This window comes from Canis lupus, chromosome 11, assembly GCF_003254725.2.
Source record: "Canis lupus dingo isolate Sandy chromosome 11, ASM325472v2, whole genome shotgun sequence".
NCBI lineage: Eukaryota > Metazoa > Chordata > Mammalia > Carnivora > Canidae > Canis > Canis lupus.
In genome coordinates this window covers 34,084,946-34,110,405 of record NC_064253.1, presented here as the reverse complement: position 1 = coordinate 34,110,405, position 25,460 = coordinate 34,084,946, and the positions used below count along the sequence as shown (strand labels likewise).

Here is a 25,460-nt window from a genome sequence, read left to right as displayed (position 1 = left end):
AAAAAAAAAATTTGACCTCACTACTAAATCTGTGTTCTGTATGTGTGTATGTGTGTGTGCAACGTGTTGATTTTATTTTCAGAATGCAGTAATTGTGGATACCACTTATTTAAGAATTTTAAACAGAGCCCATTTTACTTGTTAGCAAGTGAGTGAAAGTTGGGGTAGTGCAGATTAAACGGCAAGCTACATGAGGACGGGAATAAATCATGTTTTTTTTTCACCATTGTAGACTGAGTTTTGGTGATGATACGTGAAGTCTTATAGGGTCTCAGACTTGCTTTCTTTTTTAAAGAAACAAGCAAATGGATAAATCACGTAAGTCAAGCTAGAATCAGAATATTGAGTGTTAACTATATAAACTGGTAGCTCATTATGAAGCTCTCTTTCAGATTGTTGTTTTTCTTTGGGAAATTAATGCGCTTTGTGTCAGTTTCTTCATGGAGAGAATATCCAACATAGCATTCTGTCTGTAGCTTAAGTGAATCCCAAAATTATTCAGGGTAAATTGTGATACAAGGAGGTCATGGTCTTATGGAGGGAAGTAGTATATAAGTGACCCCCAATCAGAATGCAGTGTTAAGGTTCTATGTTGGAGGTATGATGAAGGTGCTGTGGACCTGAGAGGTGGCCTCCTTGAGTGGCAGAAAGTATGGTTCAGAGAAGATGATAAAATTCAAGTGCCTTAAAGATGACTTAGGAATTTTTCTAGCATCAAGGAAGGGATATTCCAGGAGTAGAAACCTTATGGGCCAAAGCATAAAGAACTGCGACTGCACAGCATATTCTAGTAATTTCAAGAAGTCTGCTAGAGCTTAGGTGTTGGGCAGTTGGGTACAGATGTAAGAAGGGGTAGAAGATGACAATTTGTCTGATCAATGTAATGAGAGTTGAGGCTAGACCAGGGCCAGATGACCAAGAGTCTTGCATGCTGTGCTAAGGAAGTTGTACACTGTTCCGAGGAATAGAGATCCATCAGGTAAAGAAGAAGGGAAGTGATGTGATTCCCAGTGGTGGTGCACAGGACCGAGTTTGGCCTCTATGGAAAGACTGACTCCCCATCATTCCAGGAGGCCAAGGCCATTGCCAGATGAGACATGTATGTCCACTAAGGGACTGTGCAACAGAGCAGATAGAGATGGGAGGATGGACTTGAAAGGTAGAGTCTTGGCCAGCAGCTGACTGTGAAGCTTTCAGGAGATGAGATTTCCAGATGTTTAGGGAACTGAGTGGTTATGGGTGCCATTAATTGGTTTGTGGACAGGAAGAGGCTGAGAGTACGCATGGGTTGGGCACTAGCAAACACAAGGGATTTTGCAGTTAAAAAGACAGGTTAGGGCTAGAAATAGAGATTTGGAGTCGTACGCAAATGAGTAATTATAAACGTGGAGCAGGTTGTAAGGTTCCCTTACTCCGGGAAGGTAAGAAGCCAAGAAGGAGGGCCCTTGGGGAGATTGTCTTAGGGCTCATCAATAGGTTGGGTGCTGACAGATGAGAAGGAGATTGTCTTAGAGATTGGAAAGAAAGCCCTGAAAGGGAGGTTCAGAACCAGGAAGAGGTGGTGGCCTAAAGGGTAAGAGAAGGATAACTTTGTAAAGTTAGGGATGGTGTGTGTCAAGAGTCACCTGGATAGGAGCTGGGGAAGGTTAAGTAAGGCAAGCGGTGGTGTACAGAAATAGTAATTGTGGAGTTAGAACACATCTAGACTTCTTGGCTCTGAAAGCTGGGTTTGGGGCATGAGGATTATTATTTATTCATTTTATTTATTTATTTTTAAAAGATTTTATTTATTCATGACACACACACACACACACACACACACACACAGAGGCAGAGACACAGGCAGAGGGAGAAGCAGGCTCTGTGCAGGGAGCCCAACGTGGGACTCGGTCCTGGGTCTCCAGGATATCAGGCCCTGGGCTGAAGGCGGTGCTAAAGCGCTAAACTGCTGAGCCACGGGGGCTGCCCCTATTTATTCATTTTAAATAGTGATCAGAGAGTATTGAGTTTTGCACTTGGGTTTTCCTCCCCAGCATAAATTTACCAAAACAGATTCAGTCCTACAGGGGTCCTGGGCTGCTTAAAGGATGAATATTCTGCACAGACCTTAAGAAACTTCTGGTAGAGAACAATGGATTATATTATTTGTAATCTCTCCCTTCTCATTCTGAGGAGGAAATTTGCATTTTTTTCCTCCATCTAATTTCACCACTGGTGACTATATTTAAAGAAGCAGAAACCACTCAGAATTTTTAGTGTAAGTTTGGAGGAGGCATGAACAATTTCACAGAAAAGAAAGGGAAATGTGGCCAACCAGTGAGCACACCCCTTTAATTGCTCTTACCAAGCCTTCAGACATGGCCCTAGGGGGAAAATTATGCTCCCCCTCCCTGGATTCACCCTGTTAGCAGCAGCAGTAAGGAGCAATTTATCTGTACAATCCCCTCTGCTCCCCTTCTCCCTGTGTGACTCCCCAGCTTAGCAGTAAAAGACTCAGAAAGTGGTGATATTATGCTAGTACACACAGATTATATTAGAAAGTGTGATTGAGCCAGCTAGCTTGTAAGTAAAAACAATAGCTCACTGCAACTGGGTGCAGCTCTGTATCCTCCCTGGGGGTCTCTTCAAGGGTCTTAAAACATTTTTTTAATGCCCAGAGCCTCCAAGCTTGCTGAAGTGCATCCTCAACAGGCAGTGTTAACTTTGGAGTTTCCTCCGAATGAAAGTAAGTGAGCCTGTGGAGTTCTTGCTAGGTAAAATAAAAAATGCAAATGTCTGTGGCCCTCTCAACAAGTAAACTGTCTGTGGGCATAATGGACTCTAGTCCATCTTTACTCTCTCTCCAGCCTTTGCTATCTGAAGATGCTGCTTCACCACTTTCTCAAGGAAGCCCAGATAGGAGCAAATTTAGTTTCTGAAAGTAAAGTCGGACCTTGTTTAAGTTAATTAGGGTCTGGCAAAGGATTTAACTTTATCAGGCCTTTAAAGTGGAAGGATGTACGTACACTGCAGCCGGCTGCGACTTGCCAATTAGCTGGGCTTTCCCCACTGTTTCTGGTTTGGCAGGGATGAGGTGGTTCACCCTGCCGCACTGCTGCCTGCCAAGGACACATGGCCAGCTCCCGGCTTCCTGTCTTCCTCTTTGTGTCCTGGCCTAGGCTTCCAGGGAACTGCCAAGACACCATTGCCAAAAATCTTCCTTCGGAAAGGTCAAGTAACCTCAAGTCACCTGTGCCAATGTTTGTGTTTTCTTTTTAATCCTTATGTGTTCAGCTTGGAGAAAAGTGTACAACTGAACATGCAGAGAGTGAAACCTGGGGTCACTTTGGATCCCTTGGATAAAACAGGAGAACCCAAGGAATCCCTTGGCCAGTCAGGGTATGATGTTTCTAGTAGAATTCTATTTAAAGCTCTGCAAAGTGTGATAGAGTTCAGAATGGTTCAATGTGGATTTGGATTTGGTTTGCTTTTTAGGATTCACTATACACATGTGATTTTTGGCTGAAGCTGACTCCTGGTGCATCACATGGCAGGGAGAGAGAGAGTAGTAGAAACTGGTCTTGGCTTACGGGCTGCATTTTTGTTTGTTTGTTTGTTTGTTTGTTATTTTAAGACTTTATAGCTACATCCTACTTTTTGCTTTCTAATTTAGTGTCTGCAACCAAGCGTTCTGGTAAGCAACCTGAGGACAGTGCAGAAGAGAGTTACCTGGGGTGCCTTTTGAGACTGCCATTCTCTTGGCCCCAGTATGACTGTCTGGCACAGCCCTTGAGTGTGGGTTGAAAAATCTAAATTTTTAACAAGCATCTTGAATGATTCTGAAACTCACTAAAATTTGTGGACTGAATGTGAAATGAAAATAAGGCAAGGAGCATTTATTGTCACCACATGGCACATTGTCCCACAAGTCTCCTGTAATTGACCTTTTTGGAGACCTAGAGCTTAATCGGACTCTTCAGATTGCATGCAAACCAACAACAGTGACGAACACCTTTCAGAAGGTTTAAATTAAAAGATACTAATAATATAAGAAAACTTTATCTAAATAATTGTCCCCTCTCAGAACTTTTAATTTTAAGATTTTTAAAATTTATTTTTATTTTTTAATTTTTTTAAAAAATTTATTTATTTATGATAGTCACAGAGAGAGAGAGAGAGGCAGAGACACAGGCAGAGGGAGAGGCAGGCTCCATGCACCGGGAGCCCGATGTGGGACTCGATCCCGGGTCTCCAGGATCACGCCCCGGGCCAAAGGCAGGTGCCAAACCGCTGCGCCACCCAGGGATCCCAAATTCTAAGATTTTTAAATAAGGCTTGTTCAGTGACACATAGAGCCACCAGGAGTTGTGTACTAAACAAATCTGGAGGGCTTGCTCCCTGTAGCCTGCACTGTGAACATCGTTTCATGGAGGTGCGTGATGTGATGGGCCCAGTGATACCTCTCATTAAAGGAAAGTTCAGTGTCTCCCAACATTTCATAATGCAAAACAATTTTCTTCTCTACCTTGAAAAAATACCATGTGAGGAATATGGAGCCCTTATAGTGCCTAACACTGAGCCACATGCTAATGTTCGTGGTTGCTAGCATTTAACAGGAGACTGCATGTTCTGCCTGTAGACTCATTGCCCTGTTGGAGAGGAATAAATACCTCTTCCTTCAAGGTCCTTCTAGCTGGACTAAGAATCAAATTGACATGAGGCAGATTAACAGTAGAAAAATCAAATTTAATAGCACACCTATGAGGAATCCAACAGATATGGAAATTCCAAAAATGTTTAGCAACATGATGCTTGTATGAGCTAAGGAGAGGGGTAGGGAGATAAGGATACAAAAGAGAGAAGGACCATCAGCAGGAAGGTGAAAGGGGATGTTTGGAAAGCAAAAGTTGCCCTATTATACAGGTATGTTTTTTAGGTAAAGAGAATCTCTGTTAATAGCCCTCTTCCTGATACATGCAGGCAGTTGAGGGAGAGGTACAGAGTTTTTCCTCAATCTGATGGGTTTTGATTGCTTTTAACTAAAAAATACTGCTCATGCCAAAGTGACCCATCTGGGGGTGGCCTGCCCTTGGCCCCTACAGCCCTAATACTCCCTTTTGGCTTTTCATGGAAAATTTTCCTTAGTATATACTTCCTAAGCTCAGTTTGATTTGTGCCTTTTATATCTTGTAATATGTTATTTTTAAATGATGATAAGAATGGGATAGCCTGGGCAGCCCTGATGGCTCAGGAGTTTAGCACTGCCTTCAGCCCAGGGCCTGATCCTGGAGACCCGGGATGGAGTCCCAGGTCACATGGAGCCTGCTTCTCCCTCTGCCTAAGTCTCTGCCCCTTTCTCTCTCTCTCTCTCTCTGTTGCTCATGAATAAATAAATAAAATCTTAAAAAAAAAAAAAAAAAAAAAAGAATGGGATAGCCTTGAACGTTTTTTTGGTCTTTGGTTGGTAGCATTCCTAAAGATGGGCCCAGGTTGCCTTTGTGATTTTACCATTTCTTTTCCTAAATTACTTCCAAAATTTGGTGGAAAGCTGCAGCCTCAGGACACCTCTACCTCTCTGACACGACTAACAAACACTACACTAATTTGGAACATATGTTCTGTCAAAGTTTACCTATAGCCTTGGGTTCCAAATTTGCAACTTCAGCATCTTCCATTGAAAAGAAACAGCATTTTTTTTCTTGAACTCCCCCCTTGCCTCCCCTTGAACCATAGTCTTTTATAACAGTAATAAGGAAATGTGGTTATGGGTATAATTGCCATGAGGCAATTGTACCCTTGAGGACGGGCAGAATTTTCTTTTCTGTAGTGTGAGGACTGGGCTCTATCAAGAAACTCCATTTGCAAATAACTCAATTAGAATAATAACAATGTCTTTATTTTTATGGCAACTTTCCCTATAGAGATCAAAGCGCGTTAGAAACATCCTATCAGATTCATTGTTCTAATACCCGGTGGACTGGAATAAAAAAGTTTTATTATAGCTCGTTTGAGATAGGCGATTGAGGCCAAAAGAGGTTAAGTGACATCCCAGAGGTCACAAAGAAACTCAGTAGGGGAACTGCAACGAAAAATCAAGGTTTCCTGTTACTCTGCAAGTTATCAAGCTACATTCTTTCCTGGCCATTGTAAAGGATGAGAATAAAGTACAAGCTCTCTTTTAGGATTGCAAAATAATGTAGGTGAAAGTGCTTTGAAAATCGTAAAGGTATTGTTGCTATCTTTATCACTTAGTACAAATGGAAGGTAAGAAAGAGCCTTATTGTCAGTGTCTCCTTATTCTAATGGCCATGACATGGATTTGCAAATTCGGGTTGATTGGGCCCAAATGATCAGTTTTCTTGATCATTAATGAAGGTCTAATGAAAAATCACATTTATAACTCTAAATAAAATAACACACTTAAGCATCTTATGGCTCCTTACAATTCTTAAAGAATTCTAGGAGTTTGAAAGCAAACTAGTAACAGATTGAGAAGCCAAAAATCAAAGTTGCTTTGGTTAAATAAACTGCCAAACACAAAACTTAACCAAGCACTCTGATTTTCTTTCTTCTTTTCTTTTCTCTTTTTTAAGGTTTTCACTTTGGACTCCATAGTTCTCCGGGTGGGTGTGATGTATTGAGCCCCCCCTTTTTTCTGGGTGTATGAGATGTGGGAGTAAAATTGCTACTAATCTTCCAACCTGATTTCAGGGAGCCTTGGAGGATGCATTCTCTGGGGAGGAGACACAATTAACTTGATGTTCTTAATTACTGTTGTTTGCTTTGTGATTAAAGGTGGTGTATTTTGGTGGAGAGCTGTTGGCTCCCCAAGTGTCCAGTGTGCTGGTGTTGGGGAACATCCAGAGTGATGGCATTCCCTCCTTTGAAGAAGAATCCCCTTTCCAGTAACTGGGATCTGAAATATCAGAAATGCCCACAATTTTATCTGACCTTGCCTTTTAACAGAAAAATGAGCATGTTAGGCAAAGCACAAATACACAGGGCTGTAAAGCTGTCTCTGATGTTCAGAGTTCTAGAGTAAGTTCATATTCCTTCCCTTTAACTCAAGTAAACGAAGTGATCTTCCCATTTATCATCCATCTTCCCTGTCAGTCTCCTGGGAAGAGTAATGGCCTTGAGACCTCATCTCATCATCAGTGCACTTCTTGTTGTGTCTTAATGCTTAATGAATGTTAAACTGAGAACGAATCAGCTTAAAGATAAACAGGTGAACAGAAAATAAAGCTCAACCAACGTGAACCTGTGTGTAAAATAACATGGGAAGAAAACATCCATCTTGTAAGAGTGCTTTGAGCCCCACTAAATGGGGCAAAAGTGGGCTGAGGAGACACATGCTATTCTCTTCCAGTCGAATGAATTATACCAGCTAGTTTATTCTAGTTTTGATCATTGCTGGGTGATATTAATTAGGGAACGTTCAGTTATTGCTTTCTTACTGTAAACGTATTTTTTTAAAGGAAAGTTTTCTTAAGCATTCCCCTTTTCCTTTCAAATGGCCTCGCTGGATTCCAGGCTCTTTTCTCCCCCCTTTGTGGTGTCTTTTGTATTTTGGTTTTCAGGGCATGGCATGAGGTACATATCCATAATGCCACAAAGGATTCCAGCCCAGTGAAAAAAGAAAGCTGAGCAGTGTTGTCACTTTAACAACACACCAGTCACTTTGAATGGGAGCCTAATGTGAGGAGGAAGCCTTGGCTTGGAATCTAGATGGGGGTATCCTAACCTTCGTATTCAAGTTGTGTGTGAAACCCGACTTCATTGCAGTCATGGAGATTGCCATTGAGTAAACAAGTCTACATAAACAAGAATGATGGAGCAGCACAGTAAAGTCTTCCTATTTATAGTTTATTATTTCCAAGCAAAAATAAAAGTTCTCATTTTGAGGGAAAATTACTTCTCTGGTTCATATCCTTTCAAAATGAACTAGATTTTTATCCCATCTTTCCTTCATTGAAGTATTCCTTAGATGTAGATTTTATGTCCTTGAGTTCCTTAGATAGAGGGAAGTATAGTTTTTTTGTTAAAAAAAATCTAATATTCTGTCCACAAGATGTAGAATGACAAGCATAATTTTCCTATAAAGAGCTGTGGCTCTTTATTTCATTTTTAAAACCATGTCACAGGCGGGAGAAGGGCTGGGACCCCTCTGGTAGGTACAGCTATGCACGTCAGTGATGGAAACTATAACATCAAACCTTGCTTCTGCCTCAGTCGGTGGTGCCGAACATCCTTCACCTCTTCCAGCAGTTGAAACGTATCTATGAAGGAAACTTATGGTTTCAGTCCAGTTCTTGGGCAGAGAGACACCACAGTTCGCACGTTCTCTACCTGCCTTGGCATCCTCAGCCAACACATCAAGGCTTACGCAGACCTAGGAGAATACAGTTTCCTTCCCGGCCAGGTGTAGCACAGTGTGAGAAGTCCAGGGGATACCACATGTTGAGATTTAACCTTTCCGGGTGGGGATGGTTGGAGAAAACTCCCTTGAGGTGGTACAACCCATCTCTGGTAATAAATAATTTACTTGTAAATTTACTTGTAAAGTAAATAAAAAATTTACTTGTAACTATTTCCATGTTATTTTGTTGCATTTTATCTGCCATGCCATTTTTAAGTGGATGGAGACTTTGTGCTTGTTGGCTTCCAGCCATATCTTCAAATACATTGTTTGAGGGTGGAGATTAGTAGTCTCCACTAATCTCTGTCCCCCTATTTCTAGGTGGGTGCCTCTTTAAACCAATTTCTGGGTGTTATATCTGTCATAATTTCAGTTATCTTTTAGGATAGTGCAAACAATTCAATTTCATTTGTTTTATCTTGGCTTTAATGGAGTTATATATTCCTACGTGATGGTTCTTAAATCACAGAATCCACATAATAGAGTACATTGAAAGAACTGGTGATATTTTCTTGCTGCCTTTTTTTGGACTGCAACTCATAATTAAAGTTTAAGTAAATAATATATTCACAGTAAAAAACCGGTTAGGGTTTAGAGTCAATTTCTCTCTGGCATTATGCTTCCTGCCTGTTACCCCCATTACCAGAGACACTAAAGGACTGTTTCTATTTTATGTCAGCATTATTCCCGTGGTTTTCAACGTCTGTGTAACATGTATTCCATCACACTGGATGTTACATTTTGGTATGTTCATTGCATTATAGTTTTCTCATTGGAAATAAAAGGGAAGGAAGGAGGATGCAAAAAGTGGAAATTATGGCTAGGCCTCCTTCATAATCACATTATGCCTATTTAGATTGTCACTTATTTTCTTTTTTCAATAAATATTTATTTAATTAAATTTGTAAATGTTGCCTTAAGTGACATAGATTGACAGGAGGCTCAGGTTTCAAAATTTCAGTAAACTGTACTTTTTAGTTGATACAATCTCCATATGATATTTAGTGCTAGCTATCATAAACTAGGATAATAAGGTTTAAAAGACTCATGAAACTAAAGCTTGGGGGAGTGGGCAGGAGAGTTCAAAATGATTGAAAGGAAACAGAGGGACACTGTAACATGGTACAATGCTGGTAGCCGAGTGTGCCCAGCTACCACCAGTGTCATCTGTTAAAGTGTCATCAGGAAAAATGCCATTGGATTGATGTTCTGTGTTTTCCTTGGTGTTACTTCCCTCTAATGGGGCTGTTAATCAGGCACACTGAAAAACATCATGTCAATCCACATAATTTTTATTTGTGATTATAAAGTTTTGGCACTGTGAGTTCATATACTTCCTTATGCATAAGGACATCAATATTTTTGTGTTGTCTCATATTTGTGGAGAAATCTAGGAAAGCCTCATAAATTAGAGTTCTGATCAAAGAAAATACTTTTGTCTATTCTTATTTAATGAATTTTCCTATGTGAAAATGCCGGATGTCAAGTGAGGTCTTGTGAACGATTTCTTAGAGAAAGCAGAGTAATGTTGAAATTATTTTTCCTTTTAAATATGTATTATTCTTATGTTGATGTATTTTGGTATATATTTAAGGCAATCTTTTTTTTAAGGCAATCTTTTTTATTTTCCCTACATGATATTGTTAGCTATGCAGACAACTGATAAGCAATTCAAAGTTGTGTTATGACATATAAATAAATGTGTTATATAAAGATAATCAGACTCAATGGATCCAGTCAAGAAGCAAATAGCCATGTTTTTAGAAAAGTCATTTACACAGGAAAAAAATTCAGGTATCAAACTTGTTGGATAGAGACTGACTATAAAATGGTAAAAAGGAGAAATAGTAAACGTGGATGGGTGCGTAGGATTATCAGATCTCTTGGAAGAGATGATTTAGAGCTGGCATTGAAAATCTAAGTAATTATAAAAAAATAAAAAATAATAATAAAAAAGAAAATCTAAGTAATTAGTCTTTTTTTTTTCAACTTGATTATATGTTGGTGTCATACATTACATAAGACTTTGGGATATAGGATTTCATACTTAGTGCTGAATGGTGACAGTGCTTTCTCACCTTTTTTTTTATGAGAATCATAACAACTACTTGAAATTTATTAAATTCTAAATGGTATTATATTTAATCTGTCTAATACTGTTAACTCTATTACCTGACATTTATGTTAGAGTGATGAATATGTCAAATTTCAGCAAGCACATATATCTGTCAGGGTCCAGGAAAATAGAGTTTCTATCAGAGCATCCAGTAGAAAGACTTTTATGAGGGAAGGATAGGGGGCAATTACAATGATGTTAGAACAGGCAAGAAGCCAAATGGGCAGTGAGGCTACTCAGACATTAGCCACCAGCAGGAACATACTACCTCAACTAAGGCTGCAGGGGTCAGGGGAGAAGGTGATGTTACCACAGTCCTTGAGCCACAACTATCAGAGCTGAATGGGGATCACAGAGAGAGGGGCCCATCCATTGGAAGCTAGAACGACAAAGGATTCCTGGCCACCAGTTGGAGAAACCTGTCAAAGCAGAGAGAAGACATACTTTGCCTCTCCTTTCTTCTTGCCTTCCAATTTCCCAGACTCCCACCTGTGCTTCCAGTTGGTTGGACCTAGCCCAAAGCCAGTTGTTAACAGAGCTGGGAAATGTAGTTTGCAAGAAAAGAGTGAGGGATGGCTCTGAGGACAAGTTACAACTACTTGGCAATTCTGATTTTTGAGATGGGGTGGAGAGATGGAATTGAGGTAAAGATCAGAGCATTAATTTCATGGGAGGGATTGTGTTTGTATGATATTATCCAAAGTTTATCATACTAGTTTTTTTATTGGCATCGAGTTAATAAATTTTTTATCCTACTGGAAAATTTAGTTTATGATTTGTCATTATAGCATTATTATTAGATGCTTTTGAAAATTCTCCATGAATAATATTTTTGGTTAATTTTCAAATTTCAACGTCCTTTAAATGTCAGGAAGAATTTAATCTTCTCTAATTAGAACAAATCTTTAAAACCAAAAACAACAGGTGACAGGCTCAATCATTCTGTTGATGGTTAACTCTGACAAAGAATCATCGATGACCTCACCTTCCCCTCTTCTATCTTCTGGAGGTACTGAGAATGGACAAGGGAAGTTCAACTGCCCTTGTCATCAAGCACTGCCTACAACTTGGAAATGATGTTGTGGTTTCTTGGTTTTTCTGTGATTTCTTTGGAGGCTCAGTATGCAGCATACTTTGTTTTTTGATTGGAATGCAATGTCAGTCTTGAAATGGCAGCATAATAATCAATTTGGAAAACTGAACATTAGCTATGTGTAATGTATGTGCAGTAAAAATAATCTTTATGAGCATGGGAGATGAGTCTGCAGTAAAAAACTTGAAGTCGGTCTGTGTTAAAGTTTTGTCACATCTGGAAGGCATTTGATGTATAAAATTACCTAGGTTTGATACCATTCAGGGTTAAGACATATGGATGAGACATTATACAGAAACTGGTTCTTTTTCATACTTTTTATTCTAAGCTTAGAGATTTTTAATCATAGGAGTCCATTTGACTCTCTGCTAAAGATAAATTGAGCAAAATGACAAAATGGAAGGTATTTTGAGCACATGGTACATGGCTGAGCACATGGTACGTGGCTCTGCACACTAGTCTTGATTCCCTTCTTTAAAATGAATATAGCAAATGGACATACCTCTCCTCATTTGTTCTCATTTCCCAAATAATCATAGTCATGAATAGTGGATTCCATAATAGGCTTCTATAACAGGCTCTTTATTATTCTTGGTTAAAATAACCTGTATTTTTAACTTTCTTTTACAAATGACATTTGAAAGAATATTGCCACATTGGATTATAACAAATCTTCATATTTCTCTTGGGTTATAAGCTTTTTAGAGTTCCTTCAAAAATATTATCCTACTCATTAGAATAATCCTGACCTTCCCTTAGAAAAAAAGGTAAAATCAGGGGTTCTGGGTGGCTCAGTCAATTGAGCATCCTGACTTGATTTCAGCTCAGGTCATGACCTTAGGGTTGTGAGATCGAGCCTTACGTTGGGCTCAGTGGTGAGTATGAAGTCTGCTTGATCTTTTCCCTCTCTCTCCCTGTGACTCTCCACATGCCTACTTCTCTTTCTCCCTCTCAAAAAAAAAAAAAAAAAAAAAAAAGATAAAAATCACATTAGCTGGGCTTTTTTGATTTGTATTTATCTTATCAGTAAAAATGAGTGACATTCTTCTCATGCACAATTTTAATTTGCAGGAGGAAATTACTATCCTCGTTTGTTTCCTCATTTTATCCTTTTTTGAAAATGTTCATTCACATGATGTATTATTTAGGTAGTCTAATTCCTGGTAAACTAGCTTTTGCCCTGAAAACATGGGGACAGAACTTCTTTGAACCACTTATCAAGGAATTGTTAGGACATTGAATACCGCTCCTCTCTCTGCCACATCCGCACGCTTCCTATTCCATCAAGTGACTTCTCTGATTTTTTCCTCCAATTTCATGACAAAGTTATTTTATAAAAATAGGAGTACTGAATGTCTGACATGCAAATCTGCCTTACTGTGGTAGGAGGCATATTATTTTTGTCTTTATTTTTCTGCTAATTATTGTGCACCTCTGGATTAAATACATAACATTTATTTTCTATGTATATATGGTCATAGATTTAATAATAAAGCAAAGGCTAGTAGTTATCCATCATATATAGCCAATAAGATACATAAAAAAACCCATTCAGTTTCTTTTCTGTAAGTTTGTATGATGCTTTAAAAGTAAATATTTTAATGATTTGGCAAAGTATCTTTTCACCTGGCATAACAGAGAAATCTTTTCAAGTAAAAATTTTCTTTTTAGGAACTCATGTCTATGATAAAAAGAGCACTTTTCAAATAAGAATATGACTTCAGTCAATGACTGAATCAGTTGCTAAATTTGTATTTGGAGAGACGTTTTTAAAAAAATAGAATACATGTAGATAATCCTCAGACAAATAATAGCTAGGATTGGCATTACTGGCAATTATAATTTGAGGAAGGTGAAAAATGCCTTAAGTTAGAGCAGCCATCAAGGTCTTGTCTATTGTAAAATAGTGATCATTTATTCACAGGTGTTGATTGAGCACCTACTAATATGCCAGGAATTATGCTAAGTAGTAAATAAGACTTCCATGTATCTTGACCTCATGAATTTTATAACCTAGCCAACCTAGTCCTTTAATTTCCAGTGTTGTTAGTGTTTTCAAAGGGAAGTGTATAGTGAAAACAGAGGAGGACCAATTAAGTGGGGCTTCTGGGCGAGGAGTGAAAGTGGAAAATTAAACCTTAAAATGTATTTTTAAAAAGTATGTTAGGGCAGCCCGGGTGGCTCAGTGGTTTATCGTTGCCTTCAGCTCAGGGTGTGATCCTGGAGTCCTGGAATCGGGTCCCACGTCAGGCTCCATGCATGGAGCCTGCTTCTCCCTCTGCCTGTGTCTCTGCCTCTCTCTCTCTCTCTTTCTCTCTCTCATGAATAAATAAATACAATCTTAAAAAAAAAAAGTATGTTAATCTTTCTCCACAAATACTTGTGCATATTTTCACTGTTGTGTGAAGTTATTTTTCCCCCTCTTATTCCTGTTGTAAATGACTAAGGCTAAAAATTTGTACCTTTTTCTCATCTGGTTTTAAATGATTGGGCAACGTGAAAACTGATTGAGGCATAAGTGGTTTGCTTAGGGTCAGAGTACAAGTGGTTGGCAGTTACTGAATGGGACCCAGGCGTTCTGACTCTCCAGACAGTTTTGAGAAAACACAGCCTGCTCCCTGAGAAGAAAAATTGCCAACAAAATATTAGAAAGTCTTGTATCTGGTTTTAATCTAGATATACAATATGATATTAAGTTTTGGAGAAATACATGGAACGACCTAGCTAGCATAAAGGGGCCATGTGTCCACAGGACTGTGGCACCTGTAGGATTTAGATTAATCCATGAAAACCCTTGGACAAAATAAAACAGATAAGTCAGTCACCATGTCAGACAATGTAACAAGTGCTATTCAGGGCTTTGGAGATAAGAGAGCATTTATTTTTCCATGCTTTCCTTTTAAGAGAAAATCTAAGACTAATATGATCATAGATACGTTGCATTTGGTTTATATTGAAATTTTACATTGATTTTTTTCAACTTGCCTCTATAATTATGTTCTTGAGTCTGATGACGTTCTGGTTTTCATTTTCAGATTCATATTTCACCAACATTCTCTTTGCACTACATACCTTACTATAAAATGCAGGTTTCTTGGTTTCCAAGGGAAAAAAAATGTATATTACATAGAATAGCTAAAATCCACAATGTCTCCCAGATGGGAAAGACAGGACATTCATCTCATCTTTTCCTACTGGATCTGGCTGGGCTTTGGAAAGTACTTCATTGTTTTCATGTGGCAAAACGTATTGGCCAATTTTTCCTTAAAGTACGCAGTGGCGTGTTCATCTAATATTATGAGATATGGGCAGCATTTATGAAAGATTATAAATCTTACAACTCTCTTCAGAAACTTAAAATACAGCTGGAGATGTTTTGCTTCCAACAAACATGCAATCTTCATAAAATTGGAAAAGAAATGTTTTGAATAAATAATGTCTTGGTTTATTTCTCTCTAGTGCAAGAACTATTTTTTTAGTCAAAATCATGCCATAAAACTCCTCCCTCCACTACACTAACACCCCTGCCTCTGTATTTATATTTTCCTGGTGCATTAAAAAATTTTTTAAGTATGCCAGATTGCTTTGCCTTGTTTTTAAAGATAGAAAGCTGGATTTGCTCCCGGGGACTCTTTCCCTAACTAGGCCAGTTTAAAAACTAAACAAGGATTGAGTCAGTTAATTAATTTAAATGAGATTACAAATCAAAAACATATTACGCAATCTTGATTTAATTACCACATTTTATTTACTTAATTGAAAACACACTGTAGAAACTTAGCAATCTTGACAATGATCAGTATGGTGTCTTTGCATTCTATAGGGTAAAGGCTTAGAAAGCAAGAAGTGTCGATGATCCTGGTTGTGACCTTTGGTTCACTCAATCCCTGGATCAGTAAAGAATCATTGAACTTAATCTTAGGTCAGAAAGGTCAGATACTATTATCCCTGCTTTCGTTTGTGAGGTTTTGGTGCTAGTTAATGAAGCAGTGCAAACTTCTGGTCACAGATATTGGCAGGTTTAACGCTTTTTGTGCAGGGGTGTTTGTATCTGCACTGGTCAATAGTCCCCTCCTGAGAACAGGTTTAATTTGCTCTCATGCAGGCATATGATTTTTTTTCCCCTTAAATTTCAGTGGCCTCTGTCTTTTGGCTAATTCTTTGTGAACCAATTTTGGTCCTAAGTCCAAATAAATCGTTATTTTAATCCCTGAGATATGATGCTTTGAACCCAATCACCCTGTTAAAACCAAAAACGTAGCTCTTCAAAAGAAAGTTTAAAAGTAGAACTAGTGGAACATGTGGAAATAAGATATAGAGGATATATTACATATCTACGCTCTTGTTTTATATTTTCTTTGGTTAAGTTAATTTATCTGTAATGACCCTCAACGCAGCAACCTCTCTTAAGACTATGAGTTTTGTTAATATTGAACATATATTTAAAAATCTATGTTAGCCAATGAAAAGGAAGATCATGGGCCTTTAGATGGGAAATAATATAGATTAAAAAGCATGATTAAGAATATGTAGGAAGCCATGTTTCCTGAATATTACTTTGCTTCTGCCAAACATATTCAGAGAGGTTTGATTTCTCTTCCTACTCAGAACTGGGTTTAGTGGAGGGAGCACAGGTTCAGCAAAAATATATCACAGACTCCGTTAACAAAGTGACAGAGTTGATGCTTTCCATGGGTACATGGTTAACCAAGTTTTGCAAGGAAGCAGATGCCATATAATGGAATGCCCTATTGAGAAGAGAGAGAGATACAGAAGCTAGAGAGAGACAGAGGGAGATGGAGAGAAAGAAGGAGCAGGCATTTTCCTACACCTTTACATGCTTATGAGAGACAAGGAAAGCACTTAGTTTTTCTTTGTTCTTTTTTTGTGTGTGTTACTCTAATAAGCATTTAATAGAGGAAAAAAATATTGTAAAACTATAGTTTTGTGTCACCCCAATTGATGAAGCAGTCCTCCATTAAAAGTGAAGCCATGTAGTATTTTAACTGTGCTGGAGAAAAATATGGTGAATTATGTAATCAGATTGCAATTATATAAAGCTAAATCACTGTAAATCCCAGGGAAGCAGCCATTGTGGAAAATAAACTGTCAAGAGTGAGGAACAGCGCTTGGGGCAGAGGGAAATGGAAGAAGGTGAGGGAGGTGGTGCCCTAAGAGAACTGTTTTCTCCTCCTGCACCCCCTTTAAAAAGGTGCCTGGTTTTGTCTTATTTTTGTGTGTCCCTATTATAAAATGCATGCATTTGTATCCCTTCCCTCAGGGTTTTGCTTGTTCCTTACATCTTGACTTTTCTCTTTCTTAAGTGATTCTTTCTGGCATGCTACATATTTAATTTGTAAAAATATACTATTTTAGTATGTTAGTAATTAACGTTTAGGAGAGAAAGAAGGGGACCATTCTAAGTCTTTTAAAAAAATCCCATGGTATTCTTTAGTTGACAATGGGCTATTTCTTTACCTGCTTAAAGCAAAAGAATATGACAAAGGGGCCCTTTATCACATGATGACTAATTTTAGTTCTAGCAAGAGGCTATCTGTAGGTTAACAGGTTACAGTGTGGGTTTCATTTACTCTTCTGATATCCCTTGATATAAAAGCCATATTGTTATAGAATCATAGAATTTTAGAGCTAGAAGGGATATGACAAATTACCTTCTTCAGCCCTTCTTTGCATCAACATGACTATAAATTAAAATCATGCCTCTCAAATTTAGTTTTTCTGTTGATACTCCAGTCATGGTGTCAAAAAAGAAAATGAATTCCTGAAATAGGTTTCATCCAGGAATATAACGACAGCTTATGTATAAAGGTCATTAAAAGCTTCTTGGCCTCCAGCTTGCAAACTGGGGGTCTGCTTCCGGGCCCTTACCGAACATTTCTTCCGTTTGTAGGAGAGACCCCCAAATTAATTCTGACTAAAATAGTCTCTCTCATCTACTCCCTCCCATTTCCAAATATTCCATCGGGAAGTAAAGGAAGCAGAACTGAGCCTTAACTTCAGGCGAGGACTAGTACACCTAGCCCTCTTCCTCTTTTTGTTGGCCACCAAAGGTGTGTCTGTTTGACTTCTAATGTATGTTTCTTCACCGAAGGGGCATGGCTAGTCTTTCTTCTTTGTACACTTCCTTAGTTTTATAGACCAATTGTTTCCTACTCATTTAGTTTACTCAACCGAGTGTCAAGCAGTATATTGAAGATTAGGGGTATAGGCTAAATAGGTCAGCATCCCTTCATGTATTTCATGAATCTAAAAGGCGCATGACCTCAACATGAAGGACTTTGGGGAGGAAAAAAAGGGTGACACAATGTGCAAAGACTTGGAGGCATCAAGTGTGGATGATACATGGGGAAGCAGAAGACTAAAATATGACCTGAGAGTTGGTAAAGACCAGAAGGTGTCTGGAATGGCATGCTAAAAAATTTGGAGATTTTTCTGTATTTAGAATACATGTAAGGGTTTTAGCAGTGAAGTAGCTTAATCAGTTTAGGGTTTTAAAAAGCCTTGGTAGCAGAGTAGAATTATGTACTATCATAATATGACATCTGTTCATTTTTCAAGGATCTGTTCCTTAGGTCCTTCCCTCTGATAATTTCTATGACACACCCTTACTCATCCTTCCTAGGAAGAACCAATTGTTTGCTGATCTTGATATAAGACTCGTTATTAGCACCTATCACTGTATTATATTTTATTTGTACATTTACTTCTTTTTGGGCAGCCTCTGAGCTCTAGAAGGCATAGAATGTATATTCTTCTTAAAACAGTGTTTTAAGGGTCATTATTATAAATTAATTGGAAATTTAATAGGCATGTATTAAGAACCTTTTTATGTTCCAGACATCAGCAATTGGGATATAGAAGGTATTCTGTGAATCTTACTGATTCATATCTAATCGATGCTTATAGTAGTTACCTTCAGAAATTTTTCAGTTTTGATGATCTGCCCCCATCAGATAATTGAGTACTTCAGAAAGTTAGTACTCAATAACAAACATTTAAGTGGTGATTATTTGTTTATTATCTTACATATTTAGCGAATATTTTATTGGACTTCCACTAGATTGTTAGTAAAGCATTAGAATTCTCTTTGTTTAGCAGGGAGAATCCAGACTAAATTTGATTTAGAGTTCTCCTCTTTTTCAAGCATCAGTAAGCTTATAGATTTTAATAATAATTGTTTCCAACTTAGAAAGAATAGCTATGGGCTTTTAAAATTTATGAAAAAGGTTTTGAATGTATTGGTAAATGGTAGGAAGGAGGAGGGAAGTTAGGGGAAGGTCAAGTTCCCAGAAACATTTAATCTACTAAAAGATCACTTGGCTGTACGTGATTTGCAGATTGCATCATAACCTCTCAAGAGGCAGTGTGACTGAATGGGTGGCCTATGTAGAGAACATATGTTTTAATAGTTGTCATGTAACTTTGGACAAGCCATTTAGGTCACTTAAATATCCCAGGATCTTCTAAAAAAAAAAAACAAAACTGGGTCATTAGGGAAACTGACCATTTCTCTTCTTAAGATTATATTTATTTGAGAGAGAGTGAGAGAGCAAGAGAGCATGAGCTGGGAGGAGGGACAGAGAGAGAGAGGGAGAAGCAGGGAGGCCAACATGGGGCTGGATCCTGGGACTCCAGTATCATGACCCAAGCCGAAGGCAGACACTTAACTGACTGAGCCACCCAGGTACCCCAAAGCTGGCTATTCTTTAGGTAAAGTTTAGATATTAGAAGAGCCATAAAAGGCTGGCTGCTTTTTAAAAGGGAGTGCACAACAGGATTGAAGAAAAGTTGGTAAGGGTCATGTGGGGATGTGAATCTTTTCTTATTCCTGGAGGAGGAGGAATAGATTGAGTTCCAAAAGCAGTAACTTAGAAATGGCTTCATTAATTATATTTTTCCAAGAAGAAGACATATACATTTAACTGACACTTTTAAAATATAAAGAATAAGGGTAATATGAGGTTTTTAGAAGTACAATAATTATACTCATATAAGTAATACAAGCTATTTCAGTTCTACATCATGTCCAGTGAAGTCAGAAAGAGACAACAAAATGTAGAAGATCTAGATTGGGGTCAAGGAAGAGAAAATAAAATGTGGAAGGAACGATGAAGGACTGGTTTAGGTGTGCTGCCTTCAAGTTCCGTTTCCCTCTCTTGTTCTCCACTGCGTCCAGATTGTTCTAGACTCAAGACCCAGTGTGCTGGGCAACTCACAACCCCCATTCTTACCAGCCTTGTTCTTCAAAGACTTCAGTCTTCTGGAGGTAATCTTCATCAAGTGGCTTGTACCTACTGCCTTTTGAGCATGAGAGTTCCTGAGGCCTTGCAACTCTCTCCCTTGAGAGGAGAGGGTGGCTATAGCTTTAACATAGGAATTCTCAGCAGGCACACACTCCTTCATGTTCAGGCCATTTACCACAGACCATTTTACATGCTTGCCCTGGGACCGGTGGGTAGAATTTAGTCATATCCCTTTTCTTCCTTTTTTCCTGAGAATTAGTCCATTAAATATATTAATCATTCTTTGACTGTGATCTCTGTGATTGATATATTTCACTTACGGATTGTATGGGATGTGTCTGACCAGTACATGATGGTTTACATAATGAAAGCTTTGCGATGATTCTATGAGATAGATAGTATTACAGTTGTAAAAATATAGACCACAAGGCTCTAAGAGTTAAGTAATTTTGCACAAAATCACACTACTAGTGAGGAACAGAGCTAGAATTCACAATAACATATTAAATACACACAGACACACACGCACACAGGACTTGAGCAAGTGATGGAAGTGGTTGAAGAAAAGGGTGTAGAGTAATGTGACCTGGGTGGTGAATTGGAAGGGTTTTAAATGTGGTCTGAATAATTCCTTCTCTGAAGTTAACCACAATAACAGTTCATTTTGATTTCTCTGCCAAGTGTGACTCCCCGGTTACTTCCTTTTCCAGCAGTTGGAATTAAGTGACTGGTATAAGATGCCATAAGAGTTAAGAGTAGATTATAGCGTTAGAATTTATAGTCTGAAAAGTAAATGTTAACTTGCTCACTCTCTAAGGGGGCCCTATTCTATGTTTTGGGGTCTAGTTTATACTATTTTACTTCATGAAAAGGCACAGACTTTGGAATATGAGGGGAAAATCTGCCTTTGTGTGCCAGTAAATGCCAGATCATTTTAGAAAGTGGAATTCTTATTAAAAGCAAGTGTGTGACTCAAATTTAGTGTCTACTTCAGTTTTTCCTCAAATACTTGTTTTTTGTTGTTGGTTTTTTTTAGTAATTATATTGTTTTCAAATGAAGAAGTTGGTGTGCAGTTGTTGGAAATGGGGGAAGGGGTAATTTGCAGCAGAAAAGAATAGAGTTTCCCAAGTGGGATGTTGTGGTAATGGGGGTGCCAGTGTTCTAGCTGAATACTTTTAGGAATAGAAGAGACATTCACTTTTTTAATTGACCCAAGTTTTAGCAGCCAGATGTTGGGAAAGAGTTTTGTGGTACCATTTTGAAATTGATTTAAGTAAACATGCTAAGGCTCATGGAGAGTCTACAACCACTGTCCCCTGAGGACAACCTCAACCTGCCTCGTGTGTCATCAGGAAGGTGGCATTAGCGACCTTGAAGGATGCAAGGTCTAGGCCTCCGTAAATGTGAAGTAAACATTAAAAGGAAAAAGAAAATATGAAGAGGCTCTCTGTTCAGTGGTATGTTAACAACAACAATGACGGCGACAATAATAATAAAAGTAGGAACGCCTCAAAATGTTAGGGTCACGAGAAATTAAACTGGAATGTAGTATCAGTATTGAAGGACATTTGTCAGAGGGACTCAAGGCAGAAATAACTGAAGCAGTAACAAAATAGTGTAATTTATCATTTTTATGTAACTATCATACTCCATGCCTGGAAAGTGGCCAATATTATACCATTTTTTTTAGGAATGTAGAAAGAGAAAGATTGACTTTCTAAGTTATAAGTCACTGAGTCTTGCCTCAATTTCAGAAACAATGAGAGAATTCATGAGAGACAAGCATTTTAGAGGATATCCAACTCTGACCGTCTGCAGGAGACACTAGCTTGAGTGGCCCTTATGAGTTTCTTTGCTTGCATTCTGGGAAGTCAGAAATCAATTGGTGGATAATGTGGGAATCACCACATATATTTGTGTAGATTTCATGAAAACTATTCTAGAGAAAAAAAAGACAAAGGAAATATGATGAAGAGGTGGAATTCTGATCTCAGCATTATATCTAGTTAGCAGGCATGAGGCAAAGTGCAAAAATAAATGGCCAAATTCTATACAGGAAGAGACTAACAGGATCCCCTTGCATTTCACATCAGAAGCAGCAATTGCAATATGCTAATCACTTACATGGATGAACAGAATCACCCTGCTGAAAAAACTAGCATAAGATTTTTCTGCTTAAATGAGACTGGATTCTTGTCTTGGCATAGGTACCATGGCAAGATTTCAGGGAAGAGATTTATCTATGGCCACCGATCAAATTTTGTTGAAATTCAGTATCAAGTTCAAAATTGCCTTTCCTAGGCAGGCAGAGAAGGCTGCTGAATCCTGAGCCTTCCATTCCTCCGGCGTTTACCGAAAGCCTGGTGCATTTACAGCCTTGAACAGCACACTGCGCACTGAGGAAGACACAAAAGAAGTAGATAGAATCTCTGCCTCAGCTTAGGAGCATACAATTTAGTTGGGGAGACAAAACTTAAATACTAGGACCAATAAAATAAGATGATAAAGCAACCTGCAAGTAAGTGTATAATGATATGGGGCAAATGACACAGATAAATGCAGAGGGGACATAGAGGAAAGAGGAACGAACAAAACACAAGAGTGTTAGGTTAGCTGGGAAAGGCATGTTGCCTAACTGTAGTATAGCCTCTACGTTGTTTCCTATAGAAAGCATCAATGAAAAATAACGTGGGATAGGAAATTTGATTATACTACATTGATCTTTTTCTCCTTATCTGCAGTCTGTCTATCACAGATGGAAATTAAATTGATCCAACAATTTGCTCTCCATAAAGCTGTGTTAGTTTCTACCTAGTAATTTATGCTCTTCTTGGTGTTTGCAAATCGATTGCTATTATGGGATGAAGACAAATCTGGGCCTGGATCCAGTAGGTTGGGAGATTATGGGAGTGGATATGTGTGTATGCACATGAAATCCTGGAAAAATGGACTCTCGTTTCTGTGTATTTTACTCTTCGAATAAAAACATTTTCAGGTTCTTAAAAGCATGTTTAATTACACTCAGGTTGCATTTTTAGGGGATATATCTGCTTTATTTCATATTGGTACTAACAGGCCCGACCTTCAAACCACCTTTAGTGGCTTTGTAGCCAGACCTTTTGTTTCAAAAAGCCTTGCTCCATTCTGAGAATATGGTAGATCTCTACTTTATTTTTTCATTTTGACATAGAAATATGTATGGACATTTATCTAGCTCGATAAATAAAGTGTTGCTGCTGAAAGGCTTGGGAAAGTATACTTTTTTTAAACACTCAGCTTCGTTGTTGCATCTTAAAAAATTTTTTTAAAAGTCCTTCTGAGGATTGTGAAATTCATTCAAAACAAATTAAAAAGAAAACATTTTCTGTGATTTCTTTATAGATTCTGGACAATCAGGAAGTCCAAGCCACAATGATCCTGCCAAGAATCCTCCAGGTAAATATGTGCTCCAGGACATTTGCAATCTAACATTGTTGGAGAACAAAGGTACCACTGTATAGGTAAACACCCCATGATTGGTCAGCTGCCTATTTTGTTCTGGCAGGCAGGTATGATCAGGACAAGATGTGATTCTCCATAGGCCCTTCACAGTGGCAAATACTTCTATATAGGCGTCATCAGTACTTACCTAACCACCACCGTTTTAATTTTTGGTGATGTTTCTTGAAAAATGAACATGCGTGTATTTTAGTTGTACATTGTTCAGGTGCTAAAAGTCACTGCTGCTTAAAAAGCCAAAAAACTACTTCATCATTCTTTTAAAATGCACAAGAAAGAGTAAAAATTTCCATACTCTTATTATAGTTTATCAACTCGTATTACTTTATAAGGAGGGTTGGGCTAGAGGGTGGTTATGTTTTCAGTGAGGGATTTTTTTCAAACAAGTTTTTATTCCATAAGGTTTTTATTAGATTCCAAGAATCAGGAAATAATGAAAGTAAGACTTTTCCTTTAGTATGATGTATGCCAAATACCCTCTTTATGTCCAGAAGTTGTTCCAGATCTGAAAATACGCTTTTATAACTTGGCTGTCTTCGTAGTTTCCTTGCTTCTAAATCTGAATATATAGAATTTGACATTAATTTGGGGGCATTTTGTGTTTTTTCCTCATAGTATAAAACTTGTGCAAAGAAGAATTTCTACTATTTCATTATCAGAATAATTTTATTTGTATTTGCAACTTGGGGAAGAGAGTGCTCTAAGAATAAACCAACAAAACCAAAACAAAATGAACAAAAAAAATCCAAACTCCCCACATAAGTCCCCTACCTCCCCAAATAATTTCATCTAGTTGTTTTCGTTGAAAATAAACCAAACCATTTATGAAAAGTAATAATAAAAGTTTCCTCAGGTAGAATTAGTATTAGGTCCTTAATTATCTGACCTCCCTTGTCATAGAACTTTGCTACTGTGAGATTGTACTATCTAAAAAACCCCAAACTGTAAGAAAATAGACCAGTCTTATTTTGAAATGATGTTACAAAGATACAGTAAGTAAATATGCAAGGAAAAGTGCAAAGTCAAGACAATATACTTCTTCTTTTTGAGTCTTGCCTATATTTTGTTCCTTATTTTTATCTTAGAAAAAATATATTTTCCAACTACATATTCAGTACTCTGTATTGTACAAAACCTTACTGTTTGGCAAAAGTAGCAGATACTTCAAAGATCAAAAGTTTTAATTAAATATAGATTGAAAAATGTATGCTAACTCGATTGGTCTTTTATCAAAATCATTCAAAATTACTACGGATTGATAACACATACAAAAATCAGAAAAAATTAAATGTAATTTCCAGTTAAATTTATTATTTTATTTTTTGTGTTGGTGGGAGAGTAGAATAAAAAAGACAGAGTATTTCAAATGTAATAAATTTGTGAGAAATTTTCTTAAGTTGAGAAAATTTCGTTGGGGTATGCCTTTAGCTTTACTAAAATTTCTTCTTTTTACTTGAGTAATGTTTTCCCTGTATAGCATGATAACTCAGAGTGAATCATGTCCAAACATTTTTTAAAAGCTTCCTCACTCATTTTAGGAAGAATGGGGTGGGGGAGGGTGGTTAATAGAAAAAGAATTGATAAGTAATGTAAGTCCGTCAGACTAAACAAAGGATATGTTCTTTGCATTTGAAATTAATAAAGCTGTTATCATTTAAAATGCATTTCTGAACGTGTACAGAAAGAATTTTACTTAAAAATGTTCTCTACTTATGCTGAATGAATAATTGTAAAATAGTTATATAAGGCTGGAATTTGATATTTTAATATTTGTCAGGAATCTTGGTTAAATTTTTCTTTTGCTATATTCAGTGTGGCATCTCTTAATTCATCTGTTTGCATATAATATGACAAACAGAAATAATCAAGGTAGGACAATTCTAATTTTTTCCTTTTTAAATTTTCCTTGGAAATCAAACCTTTTTGAGAACAATGTCTTAAAACTGGAATGTGTTAGATCATATGATTAGTTGAATACTGCATATATGTAAATGCTACATAAATTACCAGTTTTTCAGGTAGTATATAATAAAACATATATGATATCAAAATTAAATGGAACAAAATTAAAATTTTCTTTGATGATTTGG

General features: G+C 37.7%; 1 protein-coding gene across 18 annotated transcripts in view; it reads left to right on the top strand.

The window, feature by feature from the left end:
• NFIB (nuclear factor I B) overlaps positions 1-25,460 on the top strand; it is a 436,433-nt gene that overhangs the window by 312,290 nt on the left and 98,683 nt on the right. For all 18 annotated transcript variants that reach the window (XM_049116123.1, XM_049116122.1, XM_049116128.1 and 15 more), the window contains one exon: positions 23,254-23,307. In XM_049116123.1, the coding sequence (XP_048972080.1) occupies positions 23,254-23,307 (54 nt within the window). The remainder of the gene's footprint in view (positions 1-23,253; positions 23,308-25,460) is intronic.